Below are 26,014 nucleotides of genomic sequence, written 5' to 3' on the forward strand. Positions count from 1 at the left end.
CTCTCTCTCTCTCTCTCTCTCTCTCTCTCTCTCTCTCTCTCTCTCTCCTTGTTTTCAGCGCGACATTGAAGCCAGGCCAAGGTAAGACTGCCAGTTTGATTCATTTTCAATCTTTCACAGCACGATAGTTTGACACGCACATATAAAACACACACCCTCCGTGTCTTTTCCCGTCTTATAAGTGATTCATTAAAGCAACTCACAAAGCTCTCGCATACAGACGCAGAGTCACCCATGCACATCAAGCCTCCGATGCCTCCAAAGCTATCCGGTCACATGCGAGTCACGTCGGTGCCCCAGCAAGGCAATTAGTGGCTCTCATCTTCATCTCTGTGTGTGTGTGTGTGTGTGTGTGTGTGTGTGTGTGTGTGCGTGTGCGTGTGCGTGTGCCTGTGTGTGTGTGTGCGTGCGTGTGCCTGTGCCTGTTGGAATCACAAGAGGTGACAGTCTGCCCGCTCCAATAAGAGTGCTATGGACAGTGGCTGAGAGGTGGGAGCTGTGTGTATGTGTGTGTTTACAGTGCACACATACTGTATACAGTATGTGTGCACTGTAATAAGACAAGCTGTTGTGTCGGTGGTCGGCTCAAGTCACGCCCTCTGATACAGCGTAGTATTTACATTCGTACTATGCCGAAGCTGATTACGTGTGCCTGCAGGTGCGTAGAAGTGAAGTTGAGGAACTGGACTGGACGGACGCAGCCGTATTCATTTTTCATCCGCAGTTTGTTTGGGTCTTTTATTTTGCCTAGACTCCGTCCTTAACCTTTGTCTCCGTCTGTGTCAGACAATCTGAAATGGATAGTCCTTTCCCAGTCTCACACTTATTGATCTGTTGAGACCTCTCTGCCTCCTTCACCCGGTTACAGGAGCACTCCTAGGACCACCTGCCGTCTCTGCCTCACCTCCCGGCTGTCTCTCTGGGCTTTCATCTCAAAGTACTCCTCCCTGCTACAGACACACACGCACCTTCAGCAAACATCTTCACATCTGTCCTCGGAGAAAAGAACCGCATGTTCTGTGAAAATTAATTTGATAGGACAAGATAAGATGAAGGCTGAAAAAAACAAAACAAAAAAAAAAAACATCTATAATCCTGTGTTGCCACAAAATAAAGTTTTCATGGATAACATGCATATTTATAACAGTTTATTTATAACAGTTTACATGTTGGCACTGGTGCACAGTGCCAACATGTAAAATGTTATTGATCGGTCAGCCAGTATTATGACCCCGCTCTGGAGCAGATGGCAGCGAGCTTGGACCCAAGGGTGACATAAAGCCGTTGGTCAAGGTTACCCTATACATCTCTCCACACTCTCACACACACACGCACGCGCACACACACACACACACACACACACTGGTATCTACTCCCAAAGTGCCCCGTATTGCCCTAAAATGCAGTGGGTGCAGAATCTACTGTGGCTAGTGGAAGACGACACATTTTGTCGAGAAATAAATAGTTTAGAGAACAAATATATTACGAAATTCTGGACAGTTTCATGTGTGAGTTTATTACAGTGGCTGAGCAATAGAGATTGTACATCTTAAGATTTGAAAGGGGCAGCAAACAAAGGTTGAAAAGGAAGGGGAGCAGAAGGACAAAACATTGGCAGGATCCAGCTAGGAGTGGTTGTTTAGGGTTACATGCAACGCTATCCAGACAGCAAATTGATTATGAAGCAGAAACACTAATCCGGTGTCTGAGCCCCATATTGCTGCTGTAGACAGAGCATCCCCATAGGACAACAATCCCGCACCCACCCGCATCTTTCCCGGACTTCCTCATCAATACCATCCCCCGCCTCTCCCCAAGCGCCCTTAACATAGGTACTCCATGCCTGCCAAGATTTGTCCTCTGAATATAAATCTTGCTTTACTCCCCTCAGCCCAAGCGTCTCACTGCTGCCTCTAATGTGATACATTGCAAATTCTCCTTGCCTTGCTCGGCTTAAACCCTCTCACCTCCCTTGCAACACCCTGTCCCTGACTTTCCCTTTTTATGCGTGTTGTGTTGTCTTGTGTGCATGTTGTGCAGTACGTCTATGTGTTTGTCTCTTTATTTGCATGTGTGTATTTGCATTTGTTTGCATCCATGTGCCTACTTGGAAAAGCAGAACAGTATCATCTGATCTAGCTGTTGCAGTCTCATTTGTGTGTGTGTGCGTGTGTGTGTGTGTGTGTGTGTAAATGCATTTAATAATGTGCCCAAAGATGTGAACATTTAGGTTATGCTAGTATCTCATGCCATGTTAAAACATTTAGTGTGTCTGTTAGGTAAATGTAATTAGAGGAGTAATAATTCTATTTCTCAAAGTCTACATTTACCTACTTGCCTTCCTGGAGGCACACAATTCATGTGCTTTCACATTTTTCCTTCTGAGCCCTCATTGATCAAAGGGCGGTGGTACATCAGGAGTCACCATAATACTGATTAAAAGAGGAAAAGGAGAGTGTATCTGACTGTCTTCACACACACACACACACACACACACACACACACACACACACACACACACATGAAGGCTGGGGAGGAAGGGCTTATGTCTGCACTTTTACGTTGTCTCCTGAGGTATCGTGCATAAGAGAGAAATAGAAGCAAAGACAGTGGGACAGTCAATGAGACAAAAAGAGAAGTACTCTAAGGAAATCCGCTTGTTAGACTTATATTTACTGTTCCGTTGGGACTTCAGAATGTTTATTTTTTGAATAGATACGTTGAAGTATTTCTCTGTCTTTGAGCTTCTATGACATAAGAGTTTTTAGCTCAGGAATTCCAGATGTTTAGCCACCAAGAAGGAGTCATTGGGACACTCCGCAAAGGAGTCTGGTGTTTTCAGTTCACAGGAGTAGCAACCAATTATGCTTCAAAGTCAGTTAATGTTCTCTGATTCACCAAGTCAGCAAATACAGATCACCTCAAACTTTTAAGCGACATATTTGTGCAAAAAAAGTAAAAGTTTTAGCAGTTCTTCTCTAGTCACTTAATCAAGCCACCAACCGGGTGTGGCTGTCACTCGAAGTGGCAAAGTATAAATGATTCTAATGATAAGAATTACTGGCCACTCATAACTCTGATTACTTGTGACTCTCTCCCTACATTTTTTAAAGATATAACTGTCGACACAGAACGAACAATGATGCCATTTATGTGCTTGCCTGACATATATACAGTATATACACGGCATAAGGCCTCAGAAAACCTAAATTAATTATTCTCTTTCTCCTGTTGTTGGTATTCATTTTGGCACACACAAACATCTAACTGGTACTAGAGCTAATGTCTGTACATTTGGTGCGTTGTCTGTCGGTTTGATGCTCTCAAAAAGACAAGAAAATACCTTCACAGACACGACTTTGCGACGTTGCACGTGTAGTTACAGTGTAGAGTTATTTGGGTAGTTGCAAAATATGGCTAACGCTGCAGCCAAGGTGACTATTAATATGAAATTGCTCATTTATCATGGCCCTTCCAAATATCACATGAAAGAACCCACAGTTTGCTTGTTGTGCATGATAATTGTAATTGTAAAACACACAGAAATGAATGCTTGCTCCAACACAAATGTTAGCATGTTGGAATATTAGCCTGGTGGACATAGCTAAGTATTAGCTAATAATTATATAATTATGATAGTTTTCATTTACAGTTAAATGGTACAGCTTTTTAAAAATACCTTCCAAAGAAGGAATTTAACTAAAAAGGTGTTTCAATTTAAAAAAGTGTAGTCGTATGCAGAGCAGATAAAAGAACTGGATAGATGCACGGCACAGGAATGAAATAATGAAAGCGGAGATGTGCATTGTAAGGGGCACATCTGTGTGAGTGGATTTTGCACCCGGTTCCCTCTTGATTCTGTTTTCAAAATCTGCCTTTTTTTTTTATCTGCATCGGGTTTATTTTATTTGCAGAGAGAAAAGATTTAAACAGAAGAAATAAGAGCTCCATGTCTGTGACACCCCACAGCTCACTGTATAAACACGTCACCCCAAAAGAAGGAGAATATGATGCAAGGGAATAGGGGAGAATCATTCAAAATCATCAAAATGCATACATATGAAACAAAGGGAAACAAAAGGACATAAATAACTGGGATGCAAGGAATGTCAGAGCTTTGTTTGACAGTCACTGTATCTGATCTCCTAAACAAAACCAAACCAAGAAGCCGCAAAAAACACTCCGCAGCTTCAGCTGATAACGTGGTTTGTTTCTGAGTTTAAATCCGCCTCATGATCAGCAAATCTATAAAAAAACCATCTGAATTAAGAAAAGGTAAAGCTTTGCGGCATGTGGCAAGTTTGCTTAGCAAGAGTGATGGAGGTCTTCTGAGCATATAGATCACACAGTGTAATCACACTAAAATGGTAAAGCCTGCTGGGAAGCATTGCACTTCTAATTACTATGCGAGGTCCCCCCCATTCATTGCTCCAATCAATCACTCCCACTACTGTATCTCAGGAGCTCCTGTGCCCCACTTCACTCACTTTATCATGCATGCGTGGCCCAGAACACACACACTCTGTCTCTTAATTTCCCTCCGTATTCTTTCCACCTTACAGATTATCTCTAACATGCACTCACATATACTACATTCATTTACATCTATACATGACTAACGTGCTCTACACTTTCTTCACTCTGTAATTCAGTTTTGAAGACCCTCGTTGACTTGACGTAATTCTAAACAGTTTATACTTAATCTCTATAGTCTCCGTTTAGAAGTTTCCTCCAATCCCTCGTTGTTATCTGCCCTCATTGCATGCTGGCTGACAGAGGAGAGCAATGGGACAGTTGGGCCACTCTGTCGCCCTGAGTGAAAGCTGTAGACCACCCTCAATCACGGTGTACATTCACATGAACACACAAGCTAAAGGAAAAGGGGCCGACGGGGAGGCGAGGCGGCCACTTTGGGACACATCTCAACCGTCAGTCTGGGCTGCCTGCCCTTCGCTGGGTCAAATAGATGGGTTGAGTGATGCTGGGAGGTGTCGGGGGAGCATGGCCGGAGGACACTGGACAGAGCCCGGAGATAAGGGAATGGAGGGAGAGAGAGCTGCAGTTCCTCGAATCAAAAGTGTTACATCGCCTCCTACAAAAGGAGCCACGACAGGCCCTCTCGCCTTCATCCCATTCTATTTGTGTGGGTGTATGTTTGTGTGTGTGTGTGTCTCAACATGCCCTCATTTAATAATTAAAAAATATTGCAGCTAGATGCATCTGCTGTATCGTTTTCCCCTGTGTGTGTGTGTGTGAGACCCAGCTGTTTGTTATGACTGTACTAAAACTACTTTATTTATATATTCTCTCTCTGTCGCTCTCTCTCCCTCCCTCCCTCCCCCCTGGCCATCACAATTCTGCAGGGGATCTGAGGTCCCTAATGAATGCAAAGCACACAAACACGGACATGCATTTAGATGATAAGAGACTATAAGCATGCATAATTCATGCCACATGCACACGTTCCTCCAGTCTTTATTTTGTGTTTGAATTTGTGTGGGTTTTTCGTATGTGTTTCATGGATACTGCCGGTACCAGCATGACGCATCAAAGTATTTGGAAACGGAGGGAAAGGGGTGTGTGCAGAGGTGTTAAAGGGAATAAATAAGGGAAATAAGTGGACGTGTGTGTCACTTGTGATGACTAATGGCAGTTATTTGTTTCTACTCAAACTGTTCTGAAATACAAATGAGGTAATTCACACCGTAGCAACACCAATCTTTGTCACTTTTGCATGTGAGAGGGAAAAGATTCCATCCAAACCTTCCAGTTCAATATGATGGTTCAAAGAGCATGTTGGGAAATGGAAGATGTCTAATTAAATATCCTGTTAAAGTGGCAAGTGTGACTCATGATGGTATGTCAAAATGCAAACGAGATCAGACAGTTGGGTATGTATTTTTGCGGAAACATGAAAGGTATGAATGTATTTTCAAACAGAAAAGGCTTCTTTTGATTTTGGATTTGCCTAATAATTTGCATGTACTTCAGGATTTTGAAGCTGTAGTGGCACTAGTACTGGCTTATTTTAGCTGTTCATGTCCTGGAGTGTCTGTCGGTGAGGGCCAGGGACACAGTGTATAGAGCTTTAAGAGTGCTTCTCATTATTGATCTGTGTAGATAGGTATGAGAACTCTGGCGAGTGCTGCACGTCCTGTGTTGTAATCCCAGACAGCAAATAGTCGGCGGCAAGTTTCTGTGATGCATCCGAGGCTATAGTGAGGCAGAATGGGATTACTGCTGTGTTTGTGTGCTGATGCTTTGAGTCTGTTGTGCCTGTGATTAATGGATTGTTAATCCGTGTGTGTGTGTGTGTGTGTGTGTGTGTGTGTGTGTGTGTGTGTGTGTGTGTAAAATACATCTCTCGTCCACCTTTCCTTGCCTTCCCACCGCTGCTGCTGTTATGTGTGCAAAGTTGTGCTTCATTGTCAGCATAGCGACTCTATACCTTGAGAAAGGGAATGATCGTGTGATTTATTCTGCTGTCATTGTGACGCTGATAAAACGGATGGATTAAACAATTTAACAAGGGGCACCATAGGCCTCTTTAGATATTCATATTTGATGAACTTTACCTTTTAAAGTATGAAAAAAGGCTAAGTTTAACACAAAGCAATGGGTTTGTACCTTTGGTCCATAGGTTACATATCTGGCTGACTTTGCGCAAGTTAAAATAGAATACAATTCGTATGTTGAAGATAGTGATACATGAAATGTTTGAAATGAAATGAAATGAGTGCAGGTATGGTGTAGCCAGGCCGAGATAAGATGAGCATGAAGTGTAGCCCGTAGACATGTATTTCAGCTCCACCGAGAAAGATGTGGGCTGACTGCTTAAGAGGAAAGGGGGAAAAACAGCAGAACTACAGTAAGCGTTCCGGGTAGGTTGGCAATACAGAAAGGGAAAAGCATGAAAAATGAAAGGGAGTGTGACAAATAATATTTCAGAAAGCTCCAGTGCACAAGACGGCAACAATAGGTTAGTCTGTGACGGTAAACTTCACAAGGCTTCCTGGTATGAGCATGTTAAATCTTCCAGAGGTCTATATTTTGATAGATCGGCTTCAACAAATGCCCTTCCTGATAACCTCGTGCTATCTAACGTGTGTGTTGAACGCCCTACCGAGTCGCTAAGACTGGGAAATCACACTCTTGCATCTTGCATTAATTTACTGTCTCTGTGACTGTAAATTCAGGCGGAACATGTCAGGCTTATGTCACATCGTAAAATGTGTTGATGTGTTATTATCTACTTCATTATTTATGAATACAGAGCAGTTTCTATGTACTGCACTCCTTCTCTCCCAGCCTGACTTGTTCTTTTTTTTTTTTTTTTTTTTTTCCTGCACCTGCTCATTGAATTACCTACCCAGACTCCTCCAGCTGTCCCATCTAATAATCACGTTATAGTAGATTATTACAAAACACACAGCGGTTTGTGTGCTCTGTTAAGAGGAAGCAGTGAGAATTCGGTATCAGAAATAAATAAATAAATCCAAATGTGATACTTCTGGTGTGTGTGTGTGGGTTGGTCCAATTATTCCAAAAGAAGAAAGCGACAAAGACAAAAAAGGAAAGTGAGAGGAAAGTGATGGAGGAAGTGCAGTGATGAAGAGAGTTGGCAGATGGCAGCTTTCGGATCGCTACATTGGAGATGCAGATGTGGTGTTTTTTTTTTTTTAATCTCAATCACATGTCAAAGCACATCTGGCGAGGTACAGCTCTGCTGTAGCGGTAATGATATGACCTTCTAGTTCCAATTCTGTGATTCACGAGCAGTATTTTTATAGCCACAGTCACGAGACATGTCTGAGGAATTTTTGCTCTCAGACTGTAAAACGTGATATATATATATATATATATATATATATATATATATATATATATATAAAATCATAGCAACACACAATTGTAAAATGAAAGACATTTGAAATGCTTGAATTTTGATTAGATATTAATTCAAAGTAAGTTCTTTTGACAACAACACTTGGCGTCTACAGACATGCTAGCGGCTCTGTGAGGCACATCTAAATTTTATAGAGCATGGAAGCATTCTAACAGTTGCTAATTACCACCAAACACAAAGCACAGCAGCAACTCATTGGGATGTCATTAGTTTTTACAGGGATTTTGAAAAATAATTTTGACTCATCGCTTGAGCGAAGTCATGACAATTAACTATAAGTGGTTTATAAATGTCTGTATCTCATTAGACTCTATGCAATAGGTGTTCTAAACGTAAACACTCAAAACCCAATTTTTAACCACATGGTGGCACAAATGGGAAAGTCAGGGGATCACCAAAGTCGGGGTTCATCGGCTGGAGACCATGAATGTCCGTGCACAACAATTGATCCAGTAGTTGGCGCCATATTTCGGTCGGGACCAAAGTGCTTGACAGACAGACCAACATTGCCATCTCTGGAGCCACACGTCTAGCGTGACTATAAATAGTAGTACGACTGCCACTAATAGTGTTTTTTTGTTTTCGGACTGTCACTGTTCTCATTTAAACAATTTCTGCACTCTCAGGCAAGCTTTCATTGGGTACTCTGGAAAAGATTATACGATCTGAACATTTAGCAGCTGGACTGTAATAATCAGCAAACGTCGATGTCAATCAGAATAACCACCTCGGGAAACTGCCGATCAGCCAATTACTACCGTAATTGGTGAGATGGTCATGTTGCACGCTGTATGCAATGTGCGGGAGCTTGTGAGATTTTTTTTGCATTTGGGAAAAACATTATTTGGCTTGGGTGAGGCTGATGACATACTGTAACAGGAAGGAGATGAGGCAATTGGGGCCCCCCTCCTCTCCTGTCTTGTATCTTGTCAGGAAATGATTTACAAACAGGGAAAATAGGTTCTTTGGAAACTCTTTGCATATTCCCTCTCCCATTTCCGATCTCTCTTTTTTCTCTCTCTCTCTCTTCTCTCTCTCTAATTCAATATGCTTTATGGGTATGAATATTAAAAGGACAACATTGCCAAAGCATCAAATAATGAGATTTCAAAGAACAAGAACACGGTAGACTTCATAAAATCAAAAAATTGCTCGCTCGCTCACACACACACACACCCAAACACTTCTGCTCTCAGTGTTTTATCCACAAGGCAGATTTTCATACTTGATATGTAGAAACTTTGCCTTCCACCCTATCATGCATGCAATGCTCACGCACACATAAGTAAAAGCACTCAGAAGATGTCACACTGTGTTTAAACATTCATTATTCATTGTAGAAAAACACGAACACACACACACGTTCATACACGCACACACTTGCACAGTTAGGGTAATTAGTGGCAAGATGGAAAGAAGAAGGGAACGGTCTCTCCACATGGACAGGAAGATGCTTTTAATATACACATATCCCTTCCTCACACTGTCTCAACTACTATGTCCCCTTTAACCACAAACACACACACACACACACACATGCACAGTGTGTTAGCCTTCGGGTGGAATTACCGGTTTGATTTCAGCCTGGTGGAGATGTAGGAGAATGATAGTGGCAGGCTAAACCAAGGGGCAATGAATCAGTGCCTTATCAAACCTCTGGCCCTAGGTATGAACTGTCAACACAGATACAGCACACGCACGCACACACACATACATACACACCATTGGCAAACATCACCCTTCCACAGTTGGAAACAGCAACAACGTCACATCACGTGTCTAGGGGCTCAGTGGGGAGGCTGTCAGGGCACTCTTCTCTCCACCAGTCCACAGTCTGTCACTCTGCTCTCCCAGTGAGGGGAAGGGGGAGTGAGCAAAGGCTGGCATGTATAATTCAGCAGCTTCACGACAAGCCCTGTCACCATGTAGATTTATAGTATTGGCGAGAGAGGAATGAGGAGATGGTTGGGATTTAACTACCTCAGGATCCTAATGGGAGGTTTAGCATGCACTTTACAAAATCACCTTAATCCAGCGTCGTTCTGTGAAGGGAGGGATGTGAGCGGAAAATTAATTGCTTTTTTCTGCACGTCTGAGTTTCTCTTTTGAACCAGACAATTGCTCACTGGTTGTTGCTTTTTATCATTATATAGCATTGCATTTGATTTTTTTGGGGAATTGTGTCCACATATGGATGGACGTGTGCGTGTTTTAAATAGAAATGATGTCTCGAATTCGACCTATGATAACAGATAAAGTTGTTATTCCCAAGGTTGGGCATTAATGAAGAAATGAAATCCGATAGGGGCATGTCACCTTCAGGAGAAGGCAGACTTTTATGACTGATGTTTTACAGGATGCATTAGTGCGCATAAAAAGTTTATTAGTCGGGCAGCACTGGGGAGCTGTCAAATCCCTGACTGTGTTTCACTGTTACAATGCTGAGCTGCATCAAACTCTGCTGCTTCTACAGAAACAAAACAACATTTCCCAGACTAATAAAGCCCAAACCAGCTTCAGTTTGTGCAGTGCCGCCTGTGAAGTCCGGTGTTTTTGCATTTGCATTGAAGCATAAAATTTGCATTTAAAGCTTTTCTGTGGAGTTGATTTTGTGCTGGAGATCATATCTGTTAATCTTTTCGTTTGTCGGAAAGAGGAAGATCTTTGTGCTGCACCTTAAAGTAAGTCCGTTATTCCACTGTGATTTTAACATTCTGCAGAGGGAAAAAGCGGGGAGGGATGGGTGAGGCGTACGGGACTTTTATCAGCCGAGATGAGAGTTGTGACAGTCTGGAGCCCAGGTTTTCTGGGCTGTCTGTCTCGGTGTCCTTCACACCGAGGGCCTGGATGATGGGGCTTGGACGCAGGGCGGGGAACTTTTCATGTGACAGAAGGCTTTGCCTAATAGCCAGCCTGTTCTCCAATTCTGTCTGTTTTTCTCTGTCTCATAGATGCACTCTCATTTTCTCTCTCCTCCTAGTCTCTGGCCATATGCGTCTCTGACATGTCTCCATCTCTAATAGAGGAGGGTACAGACAGGAGGAGTCGGTTTCATTGCCTCAAGTGTGGCGTAAACAAGCTTTTAATTTTCAAATCTCTCCAGAACAATCCAGATTCTGAGACAGCCGGTCTGGGCACCTGGGCAGTTCCCTGATTAAGGTGGCGCCGGCATTCTACAGTTAGAGAAGAGGGTGGTTTGAAAGAGGCAACAGGGGGCAGCTTTGCCAGCCTGCCAAGTGTGTGGGCGCTGCCATGGCCAGTCAGTCTTCATAATGGCTGTCTGGCCGTTGGACAGAGCCAGCTCAGTGGGCACACGACTGACTGTGTGGATCAGAAGAAATCCCCTCAGTAACCCTGGCTCAATGGTGCCTCAGGAGACAACAAAGGGCAGAGGGGGAGGGGGGGGGCAAGGCATTATTTCCGTGGGCAAATGAAGGGAGGGATGGGAAGAAAAAGCAATTCAGAAGTGGAAACAGTGCACAATGAAGGCCAGAGAATGGACCATGAAAACAAAATTACACCCAAGTTGAAGTCTCAAAAGAGGGAATAGGGAAAGAAATCTTAAGTAAAAGGGAGAATGGGGACAGCATAGGTGCTCACTATTTAACTTTAACTATAAGCTGATGCCGTGTGCTTTCCGAAGGACAGATAGAGGTTTATCTCTCCAATGGGTTTTCCTCTCCCTTTCTCACTCTTGTGGGCTTGAGATTCAACTTTCAAAGGGGTATTAGATACTAGAGCAATTTCAATTTAAGCCAAAGACATAGTCTGCATTTAAAGCTGGCATGTTTTTTAAAAACATGCAGGAAAAATAAGTTTTGCTCTGCTTGGCAAGTATGAGATATCCCCAGACGTGGGACCGGTATAATGAAGCAATATCAGCCTGGCTGTGTCTGAGATATGGGGGTTCAGGAGGCCTAATATTAGTCGTCTTAGATAACTGATCTGACAAACCAGGTTATCAGCTTTAATCAGATTTTCTGATCCAGCATTTACACATTTAGGATGTGGGAAATAAATCCCTAATCGCATGCAAGAGGAACAGATACAGACTGGAATGTAATAGGAGATAAGATTACTCTGCATGGGGAAATGGTCATTACAACAGCAAGAAAATAAGAGTAAAGAAGAATATAAAATCAGGAGGAGTTATTTCTCAAACGCACTTGTGTGTTTGAGAAAGAACTGCATTATAAGAAGTTGCTTGTGAGGCTGTAATGCTCTTTACACTCCAGAAAACAAATGTGTTGCTTGGGGGCAACATGCAGAGACGTCTTCGCTATTATTAGATTCTTCCCAGTAAAATGACAAAAAAATCAATTTGGGCCTGAGAGTGGCGCCTAAGGAAAGGCCACGTTGCTACCTATGCAAAGGGTTCATCCCCTGGCGAACATGAAAGAGTTTATGCATGGCGGTATTTCACACTATTTTGGGCCTGAAGCTTGTGCAGAAGGAATTATCACTAATGTAAACCACTCATGAGGTGTTGTGTTATCTTGTGTAGGTGTGGAAATCACAACTTACTCATGCTTTAATACTTGCATGGCATGTCGGCCACAATGATAATATAATTATACAATACATATTGCAAGACAATTGGCTACAGTTTATCCCAGTTTCTTCAAACGTAGAGAGTCGTCATTCACTGTATTTACTTTTTATTTGTGTCTTACAGTATTGTACAGGAAGCTGAACTGAACCACTGAACACAGTCTCTCTTTATGTCAGCGGCCTGTAAGAATGGTGACTCCATTGATATGTGTGACGTAGGTTACCATGGCTAAATGTACAGTAGTAGCTGCTCTAACATCAGTGACTGGCATCTGGCCAGATGTGCAGCTTGTGCAACCAGTATTTTGTCTGAGCTTTTAACGCACTGCAACCTATTACATCTGTCGTCTTCAAACTGCTCAGAGGGTAATATTCACTTTGTATCGCCAGAGTAGGCAATGGTTGTAGACCACAGTCAGCCATTTATCCTCAAACCTCTTGGGTTTCTTTGAGGGAATGGCTTTGACTGTGTTTCAAAGATGAACAGCTGCATATTTGTGAGCATGTCGAATGAATAATACCAGGAAATGACACGGTATATCCTCGTGGAAAATTAAACCTCTTGTTAGCAGACCACATCCAACATGTCTGTCCTCTCTCCCATCTGTCTTTGCCATACAGTAGGGACGCATTAAGGTGATTCTATTATCTCCTCCTTGCTTTCCTCTAAGGGATCTTCTTAACGTCATTCAAAGCCATTTAATTTGCAACCAAGAGTATAATGGCTGTGGAAATAGAAGGCACAGTCCTGTGCCTACACAGGGGTGTGCTATTCAAGGATAATTGGTGATTGTCAGAATGCATCTCAGCGAGAGGGGGGGAGGTTTAAATGAAGCATGGTCCACGCGCAGTGATAAAGCGAGTGAAGATGCATACCGTCATGTCCAGGTCAATTTTAATCCCACATTCATTCTAATGAGCATTTCCATTTTTGTGGGCTACATGGATGGGATTGCTTCAGTTCTCCTCAATTAATTCCTCAATCGCTCCCTTTGGTCACAGAAATTGCTGAGTCTCTAAATGAGCCGATGTAAGATTGAGTCTTTACAGTGGTTTAATGCTCTTACTTGAATGGCTCTGCATTAATTCCTCTGTATGATTAACGGCAGGTACCGGCGTCAAGAGTTAGTGGGAAATTAGTTCACGGAGGGATACAGTATTCATCCAACTCCTCACACCTGCTGCAGCGCAGATGAACCTGTGTGATTATTCGGATTGGCTGAACATCAGCACAGTATTTTATTCTGCTCCACCGACCTTTCCGCCTCACTGTTCGCAGTCTGTGCGCAGGAGAACACCTCCTTGGCATAATACACGCAACCATCTAGTGAGTCGCCTGCACGCGATCCTCGGTCGGGAATGGCGGTGCGCTGCACTTTCCAATGTGCATTTTCAAAAATAATGGGATGCGCAAACACGAGTTTGAATGGGGCCTACTTGAGGCGATGCATCTGGTGGACGATAAAATGGATTTATCGTTGCATTTTCCCCCATTTTGCTCTGATGAATAAGCCGCTTTGCACTGGTATTAAACCTCCCCGAGCTCTCTGTCCCCTGTACCATGATGCATTGTCTGTTGCTGTGCCTTGTTTCTTCACTTCCTCCGTCAACTGATTAAGTCTTTGGAACAGCATGGAAACACCACAGGGTGTTGCATTGTTTTTCAGTGTGAAGACAATTCCGCTGAACAGTATGAATAGACCAGTGACTCTTGAAAGAGGCAGACCGTCACTGTTTGTCGTCATTATTCAGTCGGCTCAGAACGTGCATCAGGTGGTGGTAGGCTCTCTTTGGTCAGGCAGTGTGTTTCACTCTCTTCCGCACAGCTTCAGGCATTCAGATGAAGTCAATAATTCAATTCATGTAAATGCAGGTGTAAATTCTACATTTCTGCATATTTGAACATCTCCATCCCAAATTGAAATAAATTAAACAAAAAGAGGTGAAACGAGATGAAACTTTCCCCGGCTTGGTCAGGTTGTCATTTCCGATATTAACGTATTTATTTTTCAATGTATGCAGTTTGCTGTGGTCAGGGTGGATATAGATGGCTATATTTCCTGGAGAAAAAGAATCTCCTCAGCCCAATAAATCACCATGTAAACAAATACTGCTGCGACTGTGGCTCAACAGGGGATGCTGCACAGATGCGGGCTTTAAAGACATGTTACGGCTTTATCATTATAATGCCCCGGGAGCTTTGACACCCGTGTAGATTCTAGTCCCACCTCATGGAGGAAGAACAGTGTTGTGGTTGTTTTCTTTGTCTCAAGGCAACTTGCTAACATTATGAATCCCTACACTGTGTGTGTGTGTATCTGGCTTGCACAGTATGTATGTGTGTATTAATGCATCTGAGAGCATTAGACACGGCTATCATTTTTGCTTAGGGAGGAAAGTTCCCCAACAGCCTTCTGGTTGATAAATCTGAGCAAACCAAAAAAGTAAATACAAAAACAGTCCCTCCATGTTTTATGGGTAGTGTCCTCCATCAAGCCTCCAACAGCATGTCACCTATTTGTGACCCCGGCTGTCACATAATCATTTTAACGGCCTATTTGCGCCTCTCAGTGTGTCCCTGTGCATCAGTTAATCATCCTGTGTGTCAGTGAGTCATAACATCCAAGCTGTGAACCGTCCTTTCTGCCATCCACCTCCAGCACCTGCAGAGCTGGTACCACCTGTGCCCACAGAGCAGCACCTCGCCACGGAATCTCAATAGAGTCCTCGCTCCCCAATAGCTGCTGTCACACTCGCTGAAGGTTTTCTCCGTCTGCTATACAGAAACTCTTGTTACCAGAGGAAGATGGTGTACTGTACAGACGTTTTAGAATGGGAATAAACCAGCTCTGCACCGAAGATGAATTAGTAAAGACAAAGAAATGGAAAAGCAAGTCCTCACTTAACAATTTACACAATGAACAAGCATATCGTAGAAGTGACTTGAAACATTCGGCTCACCTCTCTAACCTGATTTCTTCAGGCGTGTTATTGTAAAGTATCAAAGCCTTGATGGCAGACCGTGGTTACTTTTAGTCTGCTGTCTGCTTTGTAAAAATCAGACAGTGCTCATCTGAAGATCACAGTGTGTGCAGTCAAAAGGTCTGTGACCCAGTCATGCTTTGAAAGTAATCACTTACATTTTAAAATAGTCAATTCTAAAAATAGCGGGTACATTAAGCGACAGTAAGATTCAGGGCAACCTGCTTTTCTTTGTGTATTTCTTGTTAGCAGTGAAGAACCTGAGCAGCTGCATTTTGAATGGGCTGCAGCGATGCTTGAGAACTGTTCAGTAGAGAATAAAGAGCTACACGCAGTCTAAACAGGACAAGATGCCAGTGTGAACCAAACTTGCAATGATTTGTTAGCCAAGGACGCTTTTAATCTTTTTTAATAGTACAAAGCTTCGATAAACATGAGTTATGAGATAAGGAGCCAGGGTCAGTGCTGTTTAGAAAAGCCACACTGTCAAAAGCTACAATTATAGGATGTCCTGAAGTATTGTCCTTTTAGCTGTAAACCAATGATAGAAGGCATCACATTCAGGTTATCTAAACACCGTATATGACCATGCATATAACAGTGAACACCCACCGCAGTAGAGTACCACCAATGTAGAGCGGTCGCACACACATCTAAAAACCATTGCTGGCAGGTGCTGGACCACAAGAAGACAGCAGTGAAGATATAACTAAAGGTACGCACACTGTAACTCAATTTATTTGCACATCCACGTGTGACTAGCAAGCTCATGCTCTTTCTCAGACTTAGTGATTGGTCATAGCACCTGGAGGAATTACATTGTTTTGTATCAGTTGCTAAATTAGCCTCATTTTTTAATCATTTGAGTTTCAGCACCACATATACTTATTAACCCCAATTGAAATGTCTAAAAGAGGCAATTTGTTTTTATAAAAGTGATTAACTTCTCTTACTTGAAATAAAATGTTTTTTTTTTTGTTTTTTTTACAGAAGATTCAATTATCAGCAATGAACAAAAGTTCTTTTGTTTTGCTTTTTGTGCAGATATACTCACAAAGGAAATTAGTTTGTAATTTGATGCATTTTTTTCTACAGTGTAATTTACCGAGTTGCAGTCGCTGGTGACAGCCCGACATTGCCTCCTTTTGTGAAGTAGCTGCGCCTAATCTCAGGAGTTGAAAGTTCTTAAACTTGGAGCCGCAAATTAACAAGACTGTTGATGACTGTGTCCCTGGCAGCGCTCTCATCGTGCTCTTTGTAGCAGAGCACCTTATGTGATCATGGCCCGAGCAATTTGTGACAATGGAGCTTTAATTAGAAAGTCCTGAAAAATGCATTAGTCATGGCTCCCACACTCCCGCACATCAGCGCTGTCCTTTTTTTGTCTCAGCCACAAGCTGTCATTTCCTGTCAACATTCTCGCTCCCCTCCCTCTGTTCTCTGATCTTTAGCTTCCTGGAAGCTCTGATAAACTTCCTTTTTCCTTCCTAAAGTCTAACCCCGCCTCTCCATGTCACCGCTTTCTTCTCCTCGGTTTTCCCATCTCATGTCCTCTCATTAGGAGACATCCGTATCTCAAATCCCAGCTGGCAGGATCATCGCAGTGCAAAGTGTTGGGAAGATCACAGGGCTGCTCCTAATGAAAGGTGTGTGCACGGGTTATTTCTACATTACACTCCCCTCGACAGCGCTGTCAGATGAAAGAGCATAAATCCATAGAGGTGGGGAGGGGAAGTTGGCAGACAAGATGGCAGATGTAAACCTTTCCAGGACAATGGCCAGTTAGATCCAGCAGAGCATTAGCGCATCAACGGTAAAGTGCTCGTAATAGCAGTACGTCTTTTCTTCTTTTTTTTTTACATTAGATAGCCAACCAGCTGTTTTTTTATCTTCACTTTCCCTTTCTCTCGTCATTAATGCTCTACGACCCTTTTACTTTCTCTTTTACTCCGTCATTTGATCTATTTCTTCCATATCGCAGTCATCTCGTGTCGTAAAGCTGTTTATAGTGTTAAATCATCCTGCAGAAGTGACAGGATTTACTTCATGAAGTAGTGGCAGAGTGCACTGCTTCACTGAAGGGAAAGGGGAAGAGTGCTCGTGGGCTCTATCAGTATCATTACGTATCCTCTCTCATTAAACCAAACCTCATAGGTCTCCAGGGCCGGAGAAATGTGCCTTTGATGGCATCGCCTCTGTTTGGAAATGTAAATGGCAATAGTTACTTTCACCTGAGGATGATTGCCACCAGCACTATGTACACAGCCTCATTCTCACGCAACGTCTTTGCTTAATCAAGAAGAACCTCACTTTCTTCGCAGAAACCCCCAGTTTGCTCTTCAGCTCTTCCCCTCTCTCCATTTTTTGTATACACACACACACACACACACACACACACACATCTGAAACCCATTCAGCATATCCAAGCTACTGCAGTATGATTATTCATATGGCAATGAGGCCGGATCAATTTGGCAAGGCTGCCACGGCGTGATGGGAGTGTTTCCGGATGATGACTTAGGAGTCCTGCAGCTTCTCTGCAGCTTCTCTGCCAAGAGCAGGGAATTCAAACGTAATCAGGGGCAGGGACCCCTCCCTCCTCCTGTCTCCCAGAGAGCCGCACGGGTCGAGGCCAAAACGGGAATAGAGTGAGGGAGACAAAAGTCAAAGTCGAGGCAGCATCCTGCACGCTCCCGCCCTCTGTTTTCCTCACAGGGAGCCGGAGGTTTTCTCCCATGAGTGATGGGCTCATTTTAGAGCTGCTGGAGAAACTTTTTTCTGTTTCACTCTGAAAGGGGACATTAGTAAGATTAGCTTTGTTCTAGTCTCTCGGTCCTATCTTAAAACCTTATCTCTTTCACACACACACACAGTCTTCCAAATTTACGCACGACAAGGCTGTTGTCCATCCGTCAACCACAAGGCGCAGCCAGGGTGTGCTACAGCATCTGAGCCCCTCAGCTCACCCCTGTCCGCAAGACATGGTCACACCAAGGGGAGGAGGCAATGATCGGCCCCAATCAATAATACATCGACTGCATTAAAGCGTATGAATAAGTCATGGGCGGAAAGAACCCAGTCGTCAGGGCGCACCCACCCACCCACACACACACACACACACACTGCAAAGTGATCTTGTACTTAGGCCAGCGAAGATGAACAGACAGAAAAAGAGAACAAAGCAAGGGCTTTAAGTTGTAGGGAATTTATCACCCACCCACTGACATTCTGTTGCACGTTGAAGCTCCACTCTGTCTTTCACCCCCAACAACCCCAATCTCTCTCTCTCTCTTTCTCTCTCTTTATTTCTCTCTCTCTCTCTCTCTCTCGTACTGGCCTTTTTTCCTGCGGGTGGAATAAAAAAGTTATTATATCCATGTGTCCTAAGGCTTAGCAAGGACCGTTTGAATATAAATAGTTCATTTGCCTCCATAGTAGAGGCCTCGCTTTGTGACATATAAATATATTTGTAATTACATTTTATTTTTTTAAATTTTTTTTTTTTTTTTTTTTTTACAAAGAGCAGGGGGTGATTGTTTTGGTTGACTGTAGATGCAAGATGAAATTGCCTTACACAAATAAGTCTGCCAACGTTTTGCCCCAAACACCATGTGAGACAGGAGGGAGCCGTGAGAGAGCTCGATGCAGACTTGTATGTGTTGTGCTAACAATAACCTGTGAACAGCCTGTAGACAATCTGAATACTGGGTAAAAAAAAGAGTGTGTTACAGAAAGTACAGAGTGGTAACTGTGCCAAGACTTTGAATGGGAGCAGCACTTTTGAATTATTAATGTCTCAGATGTATAGAGATGGTATAACTATACAGCAGTTTATCCTGTGTGTGTGTGTGTGTGTGTGTGTGTGTGTGTGTGTGTGTGTATACACATCATCATTTCTTTTGGCAGTCGGTAAGTTGGCGCTTGATGCCAGAGTGTGCTTGTATGTGTGCGTTTGTTAAAACCTAAAAGTGTTGTCTATAGCTTCACCACAAGGCATTTTGGAGTCAATCCATGGAGTTTTGAAAGGCCAACAGTTCATCAAAATGTTTTACGACTGCTTCAAGCTGCGCAAGCGTGTGCTAGCGTGCATTTATGTGTGCTGTTATCAGTGGCTGCTCTTTGATGAGCGTGCCTTGTTGTGACTTTGTGTTGTGATGCTGCGCTCCTCAAGGAGGTGCAGGAAGGGAAAGGAAGCAGCTCTTTGTTTTTGCCAACAGAAGTATGTCAGGCAGGAGTACTCGGGGAGCAGCGCATTTTGAAAGATCGCAGCCTATTAACCCACGTGCGTGAAGATTTTTTTTTTCCTCAAATATTGTGCTGCACACAGCATGGGAGGAAATACTTTTGACTTTTGACTGGAGAGTCTTTTCCATCCCGAGCTCTGTACACTGCACATTAAACTAACACTGATAAACATTTCACTCACAAACACATTGAGTATACTGTACCGCTAACTGTCGTCTTGCTGCTGCTACAGTAAGTCGAGGCATTAGCATGTTTTTTGATTAAGTTTCACTTCCTGTGTTGTGACGCCCATTTATGTGAGCGTTAATATTGCTTGATATGTAAATAACCTGTTGCTTTACTGGGCATGAAGCGCAAAGCATCTGCACTGCGGTTACATGCTGATTAGCTGCTTAACTGACGGATGACGGCGCGCCTTTTTCCTTTTTGTTTTGCATCCAAATGCAGATTAATTTTTGTAACAATGATGTCAGTTCTGACATTGAACTTCCCAGTTGTAGCGATTCTAAACCAAGCTGCCAGAGCAGTTCACTTTAACTTCTACTCCACTTTGTGCCCCTTTTTAAAACGGTACCACAACGGTATGACACCACAGATTTGAGCGGAACAATATTAGTTGATTCTTGCTGCGATAGATGACGGTACATTTTGCAAATCTAAATACAAACCAGCTGTCCAAGGTCACGGGAAGCGATTGTTTTAAAGGAAACATTTGAGCGGTGGAATTAGATGACATCGCTCTAAAGGGAAATGAATTTCAATGACTTAAACAGCATCCCCATACGGTAAGTGTGTGTTTGGAAAAAACATGCTGACACATTGTTTTTGAAAATGGATGTACCACAGACGTATGGGGGGAAAATCATAATAAAAAAGATGGAGGGACGGTGGAATGAGAGAAGTTACATCTCGGGGAGGAGCAGAGTGCCATCACTCTTACGACATTGTCCAATTAGAGCATATGATTAGTGTCGACTGTCTCCAGTGAAATTGAATCTATCAGCCAGGCTCGGATTGCTGCAGGTCTCTGCAATTTAGCTATCACTTTGTCTCTGTCACCGCAGAGCTGCTAATATAAAACTGACATAATGGATGATTTCTACTTAAGGCGTAGCTTGATTGAAGCTGATTACGTTTCACAAAGTTGTATTATATTTCCATAATGTGTGTGCATGGTGAGAGGGTGTTTGTTGGTGAAAGAGAGGAGAGTTGGAGGACTTTCAGTCAGCTAAAGCTCATCTAAACATGTGGAGTTTGTCTTTAGTGGGAAAGGTTACAATCGGCATTCATTGCCAGGACAAATGACTCGACATAGTCGGTATTAGCAGGTTTTTATCTTCTGCAGCTCTGAGTGGCAGTGATGGAACCATGACACCCAGGTGAACAGGCTAATTATCACCCCTTACACGCATCACAAATATTATAATTTATTAACATACTAAACATGCAGTTAATATTCTCTCCTCAAAGCCATCACACTCCAGTCAGGCAACAGTGATTCGACCTCTCTGGTCATTGTAAAACACGCTTCAAACTGAACAGAAACAAAGTGAAACTCATCAAAACCTTCTTTGGTCGTCTTTCCTCAACAATCACCAGCTCTGATTTGAGTTTGAAGGAGAGTCTGAAGTCTTAGTGTTTATTTTTTAACAAAACCACATATACACACTTACTTTGGTGGGAAAAGAGTATCATTTGTCTTTGTCCTTTTTTTTTTTTTTTTTCAGGCTACCAGAGCCGAGGGCAGACCCACGGGACCTTGACGACAATGATTCTGGACCCTCCATGGGCCACGCCCCCTGATACCAGCAGACCAGACTCCTACTACATTCACCCGTCCTTCAATGTCTACTTCAGCCAGCCGTCAGCTGAGCTGTCAGGCTGGCCCTCTCTTTCTCTGTCAGCCGTCTCCTTTTCTACCCCTTTCCCCCTCCCCCCTCCCCGTGCCTGCTGGCAGTGAGCTGACCTTGAAGAGGGGTCGATGTGACAAATATGGATGGCCACATCTTTTCTGTGTCTGAACTTTTTTTTTTTTTTGAAATTCCTCAGTAGCTACAAACTTTCTTTAATTGAAGCACACAAGTTACGTGCAATCAATTACCGTCAGGCTCAATGTCCACAGCCAGTCGGATCCTTGGCTTACTGGTGAGCCCGGCTGACTCAGAGAGGAGCCCGGGTAGGCAGCCGAGCATCTGTTACCCCCGACAGATGTCAGAAATGGGAAATTCTGTAGCGCCGGTTCTCTTCACACTTCATTTGTGCACAATATCATTTTGTTTCTGTCGTTTTGACAAACATTCTAACAATCCTTGGGTGTAAAAAGGGAACTTTTGTCAGATGCCACAATGCCTTACGTCATCGAGAGAATATTACAACGGTGTTTTTAATGTTGACCAAAAAAAGCCCTAAAAAAACCAACCTAAGTGCCCCTCGCTTTTGTTTTATAATGTTGTACTTTCCATCATCCTGTTCCCCTCACCCCTCTGCCCTACCCGCTGATTCTATATGCTTGTTGATTCGAGCGCACTTCCTTGTGTGCTTGTCAGATCTATTATCAGAAGCGAGGGACATTTTGACGCCTATCGATTGGCGAATGTTGCTGAGTCTTTGTTAGGTGAAAATCGAACTGTAATTTGACTGTGCAAAATAGCACTCCGGCAGTATCAGCTCTCTATGCACTGTAATGTAAAGGCTCATTACTCCTGGCCAATCTGCAGGGCATGACAGATTGCAATCCGGACGAGTGTACGCACTTTCTACCTTGACCCACTCAGCCGTGGCTTTCATTCATGATGTACCGCCGCAAGTCCGTCTGTGTCAGCAGAGTTTGTTTTTAACGTGATTGATCCTGTTGCCTTTAATTCAAAATTGAAAGTGGTGTCACCCATCATATGTGGGACATATTTGACAACAACATGACTTCACTGTGCTGTAGCGTTGCACTAAGAAGCACTGAGAGTTGTGTACCCACCCAGGGGAAATGTCTGTGTGTCAACAGCCTATTGAAATGACTCCAAAGGGCTCCGTCTTTATTCTAGTGTAACAACAGGCAGAAGTCTGACTGTCTGATATTTCCTCTGGTTTTTATTTGTCTATTATTTTGTCTTTAATCTATAAATAAACAGCCAGTTTCTTAGATAGGATGTTGAAGAGGACATTCATATTTTCACTTTAGGAACAATTCCTGTATTATTTTTCTCTTGCAAAAAACGCTGCAGACACCTGAATACCATCAGTCATCCAAGACGCTGATATCAGAAAACCTCGCAGGCATGCGAAGACGGATGGAGACAGGAGGAGAGATGAAGTGCTGTAAAGACGGGAGGAGGGAAGGGGAGGACTTCTACTTCTCCTTCATCAAAATACAAAGCAGGAGCTCATCCAGACAGGACTGGGAATAGTAGGTTTGGAAACAAATGGGGGTTGATGGAGCGGGAGAGCTCTTTGGGTTCTCTGCTTCGCCACAGAGGCATTTAAATACAGACTGGTTTTATTCCTACGAAGCCAGAACCCACTTCCATCAGCTCGCAGCCTCAATCAGAAAGCCGTTGTCTCTACGCTGCTTATTTTTCTTTCTCACTTTACTTCTCAAAACAGCACTATGTGGCTCACTCTTTGCTTCACCCCTGCTGTCTACCAGAGCCGCCTCATCAAGCCAAGGATGCTTTTTTTTTTTCAGCATGTCTGATCTCTCCACATTGAGATATTGACTGTGAGAAACTCATCTAGCCGGTGGTCATTGCTATCTGGGTGGTAACACATCTGGGTTTGCATTCTCTGGTGAGTTTCCCTTTACAGAAATAATGGGGCGTAATGATTTACCGCATGAGGCATTGATCCTCTGCATTCACTAAGCCACTGCTGACCGACCAAGCACCAGAGCACTCAAACCCTTTTAGAGATTTTTTTTTTTCTCTTGTGTGTGTTTTACTGTTTCTGAGGCTAATTTGATTCAAGCCCCCCCCCCCCCATCAAAGAGAGGCTGGTTTCGGAGAATAATCATTACGCCGTCATCTGCGTCACCTCCGACGTGGAGTCTGGCATGATCATAGAGATAATAACAGACCTGATGGGGGACAATGTGCCTGTTGTCTAGGGAGGAAATGGAGAGAGGAGAAGATTGTCTGATCTAATTTAGCCAGGGAGACCACGAAGTTCCCTTCTTTTCCACACCCAATTACACCTGCTCTTCCAGGTTCACTTCACTGAGCGTGTTCACACAGAGGCACAATCAACACAAGCACCAGCTGTAAGACCTACGCTTTCCTGGTGGGCAAAAAAAAAAAAAAAAAGACTATTTGTATTGACATGAATTAATTGCTTCATGGGTTGTGAGATTGAATTAGCTACGTGACATGCTTGCTAGTGGTCATGCAGCTTTGATTGCCGCCTTTAATAGAGCCTATTTCTCTGTGCCATCATTCATAAGACAGTTGGTGTCTGTGGTTTCACAGTAATAGAGCAGCTCCACCACGCACCACCCACCAGTCCACCATGACTTCTGTTTATTAGCATGCAAGGGCTGGAAGAGAAATATGAGATGTCTCATACATACAGAACACACATTGCCCTGAGATGTAAGTGTGTGTGTGCATTTAAGTACTTGCGAAGATGTGCATTAGCCTGTAAAAAATGACAGTTTATTTGCAGAGGCCCAAACCTCTTGTACCATTCAAGAGAATGTATTGCTTGTCTCGCAGTAAATGCACTTTCTTATACATCTTTCCCCTTGGCCTCTTTACTCACACACACAAACACAAAAGAAATAGGCATCAGATGCTAGCCCCGATTTTTACATTTTCCACTGTTTGCTTTGGGTTCAACCACTCACTGAAACAGGCATGACTATTACAATACATGACATCGCTCATGGGTGTTGTGAAAGATCTTTGAGTTTAACGTTTTCATTCCTTATGTGGGTTTCCAATGTGTTTATTATGCATTTTGGATACGAAATGGGAGGTAGAGAGCAAAGAAAAAAGACATATTGGAAAATACAGAAGTGCTCTTTGCGTTTTTGTTTGCATTTTTAATCCCAACTCTAATTTACAGCTCAAGCTTTACTCCAGTTCAATGAATGTGTTCCACAAAGGGCTGTAGCACCTCTGAAAAACGCTAATGGGAAATACATCAATCTCTTCAGTCGTCGAGTTTCGGCTCACATGGGATCCAGCCGGCGAGAAGGTGCCACAGATCGTGGACCATTCCAGACTGACTGACAACGGGCATCTGTCAGACGTGGCAGGTACAGACAGCTGTCTGGCAGCCCTAGCTTATGAACAATGACTGGGTGGAGACGAGATGGCCAAGGAATCCATCTCTCCGCTAGACAGCTCCCATCACTCTTACATCCCCGAGTCAGCAAAGACACCTTCGGGCTTCTGTCTCTAATTTCCATGCAATCGTTTCCCATCTGAGCATCCTACTTGGACAAGTGAAAGAATTGTAGAGTAGGATAGGGAAAGAAGACGGGGGTACTGTGATGAAAAGAGCAGCAGTACCAGGGTTTAGAATAATGATTAGAGTTTAAACTTAAAGGTGCAATGGGGAGACATGCAACCGGTCGCATGCAAAGTGATAAAGATCATGGTGGCGTGGATGCAGTGGAAAGGAGCCGGGATGCTCGGTTTCCTCCAGCCGATAATGGAACGTGCCTCTGAATAAAATGAACATCCCGCCTAGATAACACCTACGGCTGTTCCTTCTGGGAGCTGTAACACATTATACTCTCTCTGTCACAGCTGTGATGAATCATCCTCACCGAAAGGATGAATATAGAATGTAAAGAAGTGGGAGGCAAAATATAGCCTTTGGAAGCTCGCTCTCCAAAAATCTCTGCCCAAAGGTACGTGGAAGAGAAAACAATATGTCTATATTGTAATATCGAAAAAGGAATATAACATTTCTCTGTTGACACAAATATGTCTGCATGCGTACGACATCTAAAAACATTATGTTAAAATCCTCGAGATGAGTTTGACGTCTGCCCACACTAACCGCTCAAAGAAACCTGTCATCTTGGCTGGCTCCCCTCGTGTTTTCCCCCTCCGTCTCCTCCACGCTCTCCATCCTTGCTCATGCCTCTCATCATTCATGCTGTGTACACAGTCTGTCCCATTTCTCGTTGCCCAGGCTCCTCCGGAGCTTGTTAATTGTGTTGGTGACACAGGTCTGCGTGTGAAGCAGCAGTAGTAATTGCTCTGGCCTGGTCCGAGGTGAGGAAGGTGTGCAGCCGTCTGGCCTCCAGGTCTGCCCCAAGGCTACGAGATTAGATACACGCCTCCATGTTTGATGAGGTGGATAGCATTAGCAGTTTTATCAGGGACATTG

The 26,014-nt window shown here is 43.4% G+C and overlaps 1 protein-coding gene across 1 annotated transcript in view; it reads left to right on the forward strand.

Annotated features, from left to right (window-relative positions):
• The window catches only part of trim44 (tripartite motif containing 44), a 40,485-nt gene extending 16,509 nt beyond the window's left edge, over window positions 1-23,976 (forward strand). The window contains exons 4-5 of the mRNA XM_031858522.1: window positions 59-81; window positions 21,412-23,976. Of these exons, the coding sequence (XP_031714382.1) occupies window positions 59-81; window positions 21,412-21,487 (99 nt within the window). The 3' untranslated portion in view covers window positions 21,488-23,976. The remainder of the gene's footprint in view (window positions 1-58; window positions 82-21,411) is intronic.
• The last annotated feature ends 2,038 nt before the right edge of the window (window positions 23,977-26,014 follow it).

The sequence above is a fragment of the Anarrhichthys ocellatus genome, unplaced genomic scaffold, assembly GCF_004355925.1.
Source record: "Anarrhichthys ocellatus isolate YVR2014 unplaced genomic scaffold, GSC_Weel_1.0 scaffold2, whole genome shotgun sequence".
NCBI classification, from domain to species: Eukaryota; Metazoa; Chordata; class Actinopteri; order Perciformes; family Anarhichadidae; genus Anarrhichthys; species Anarrhichthys ocellatus.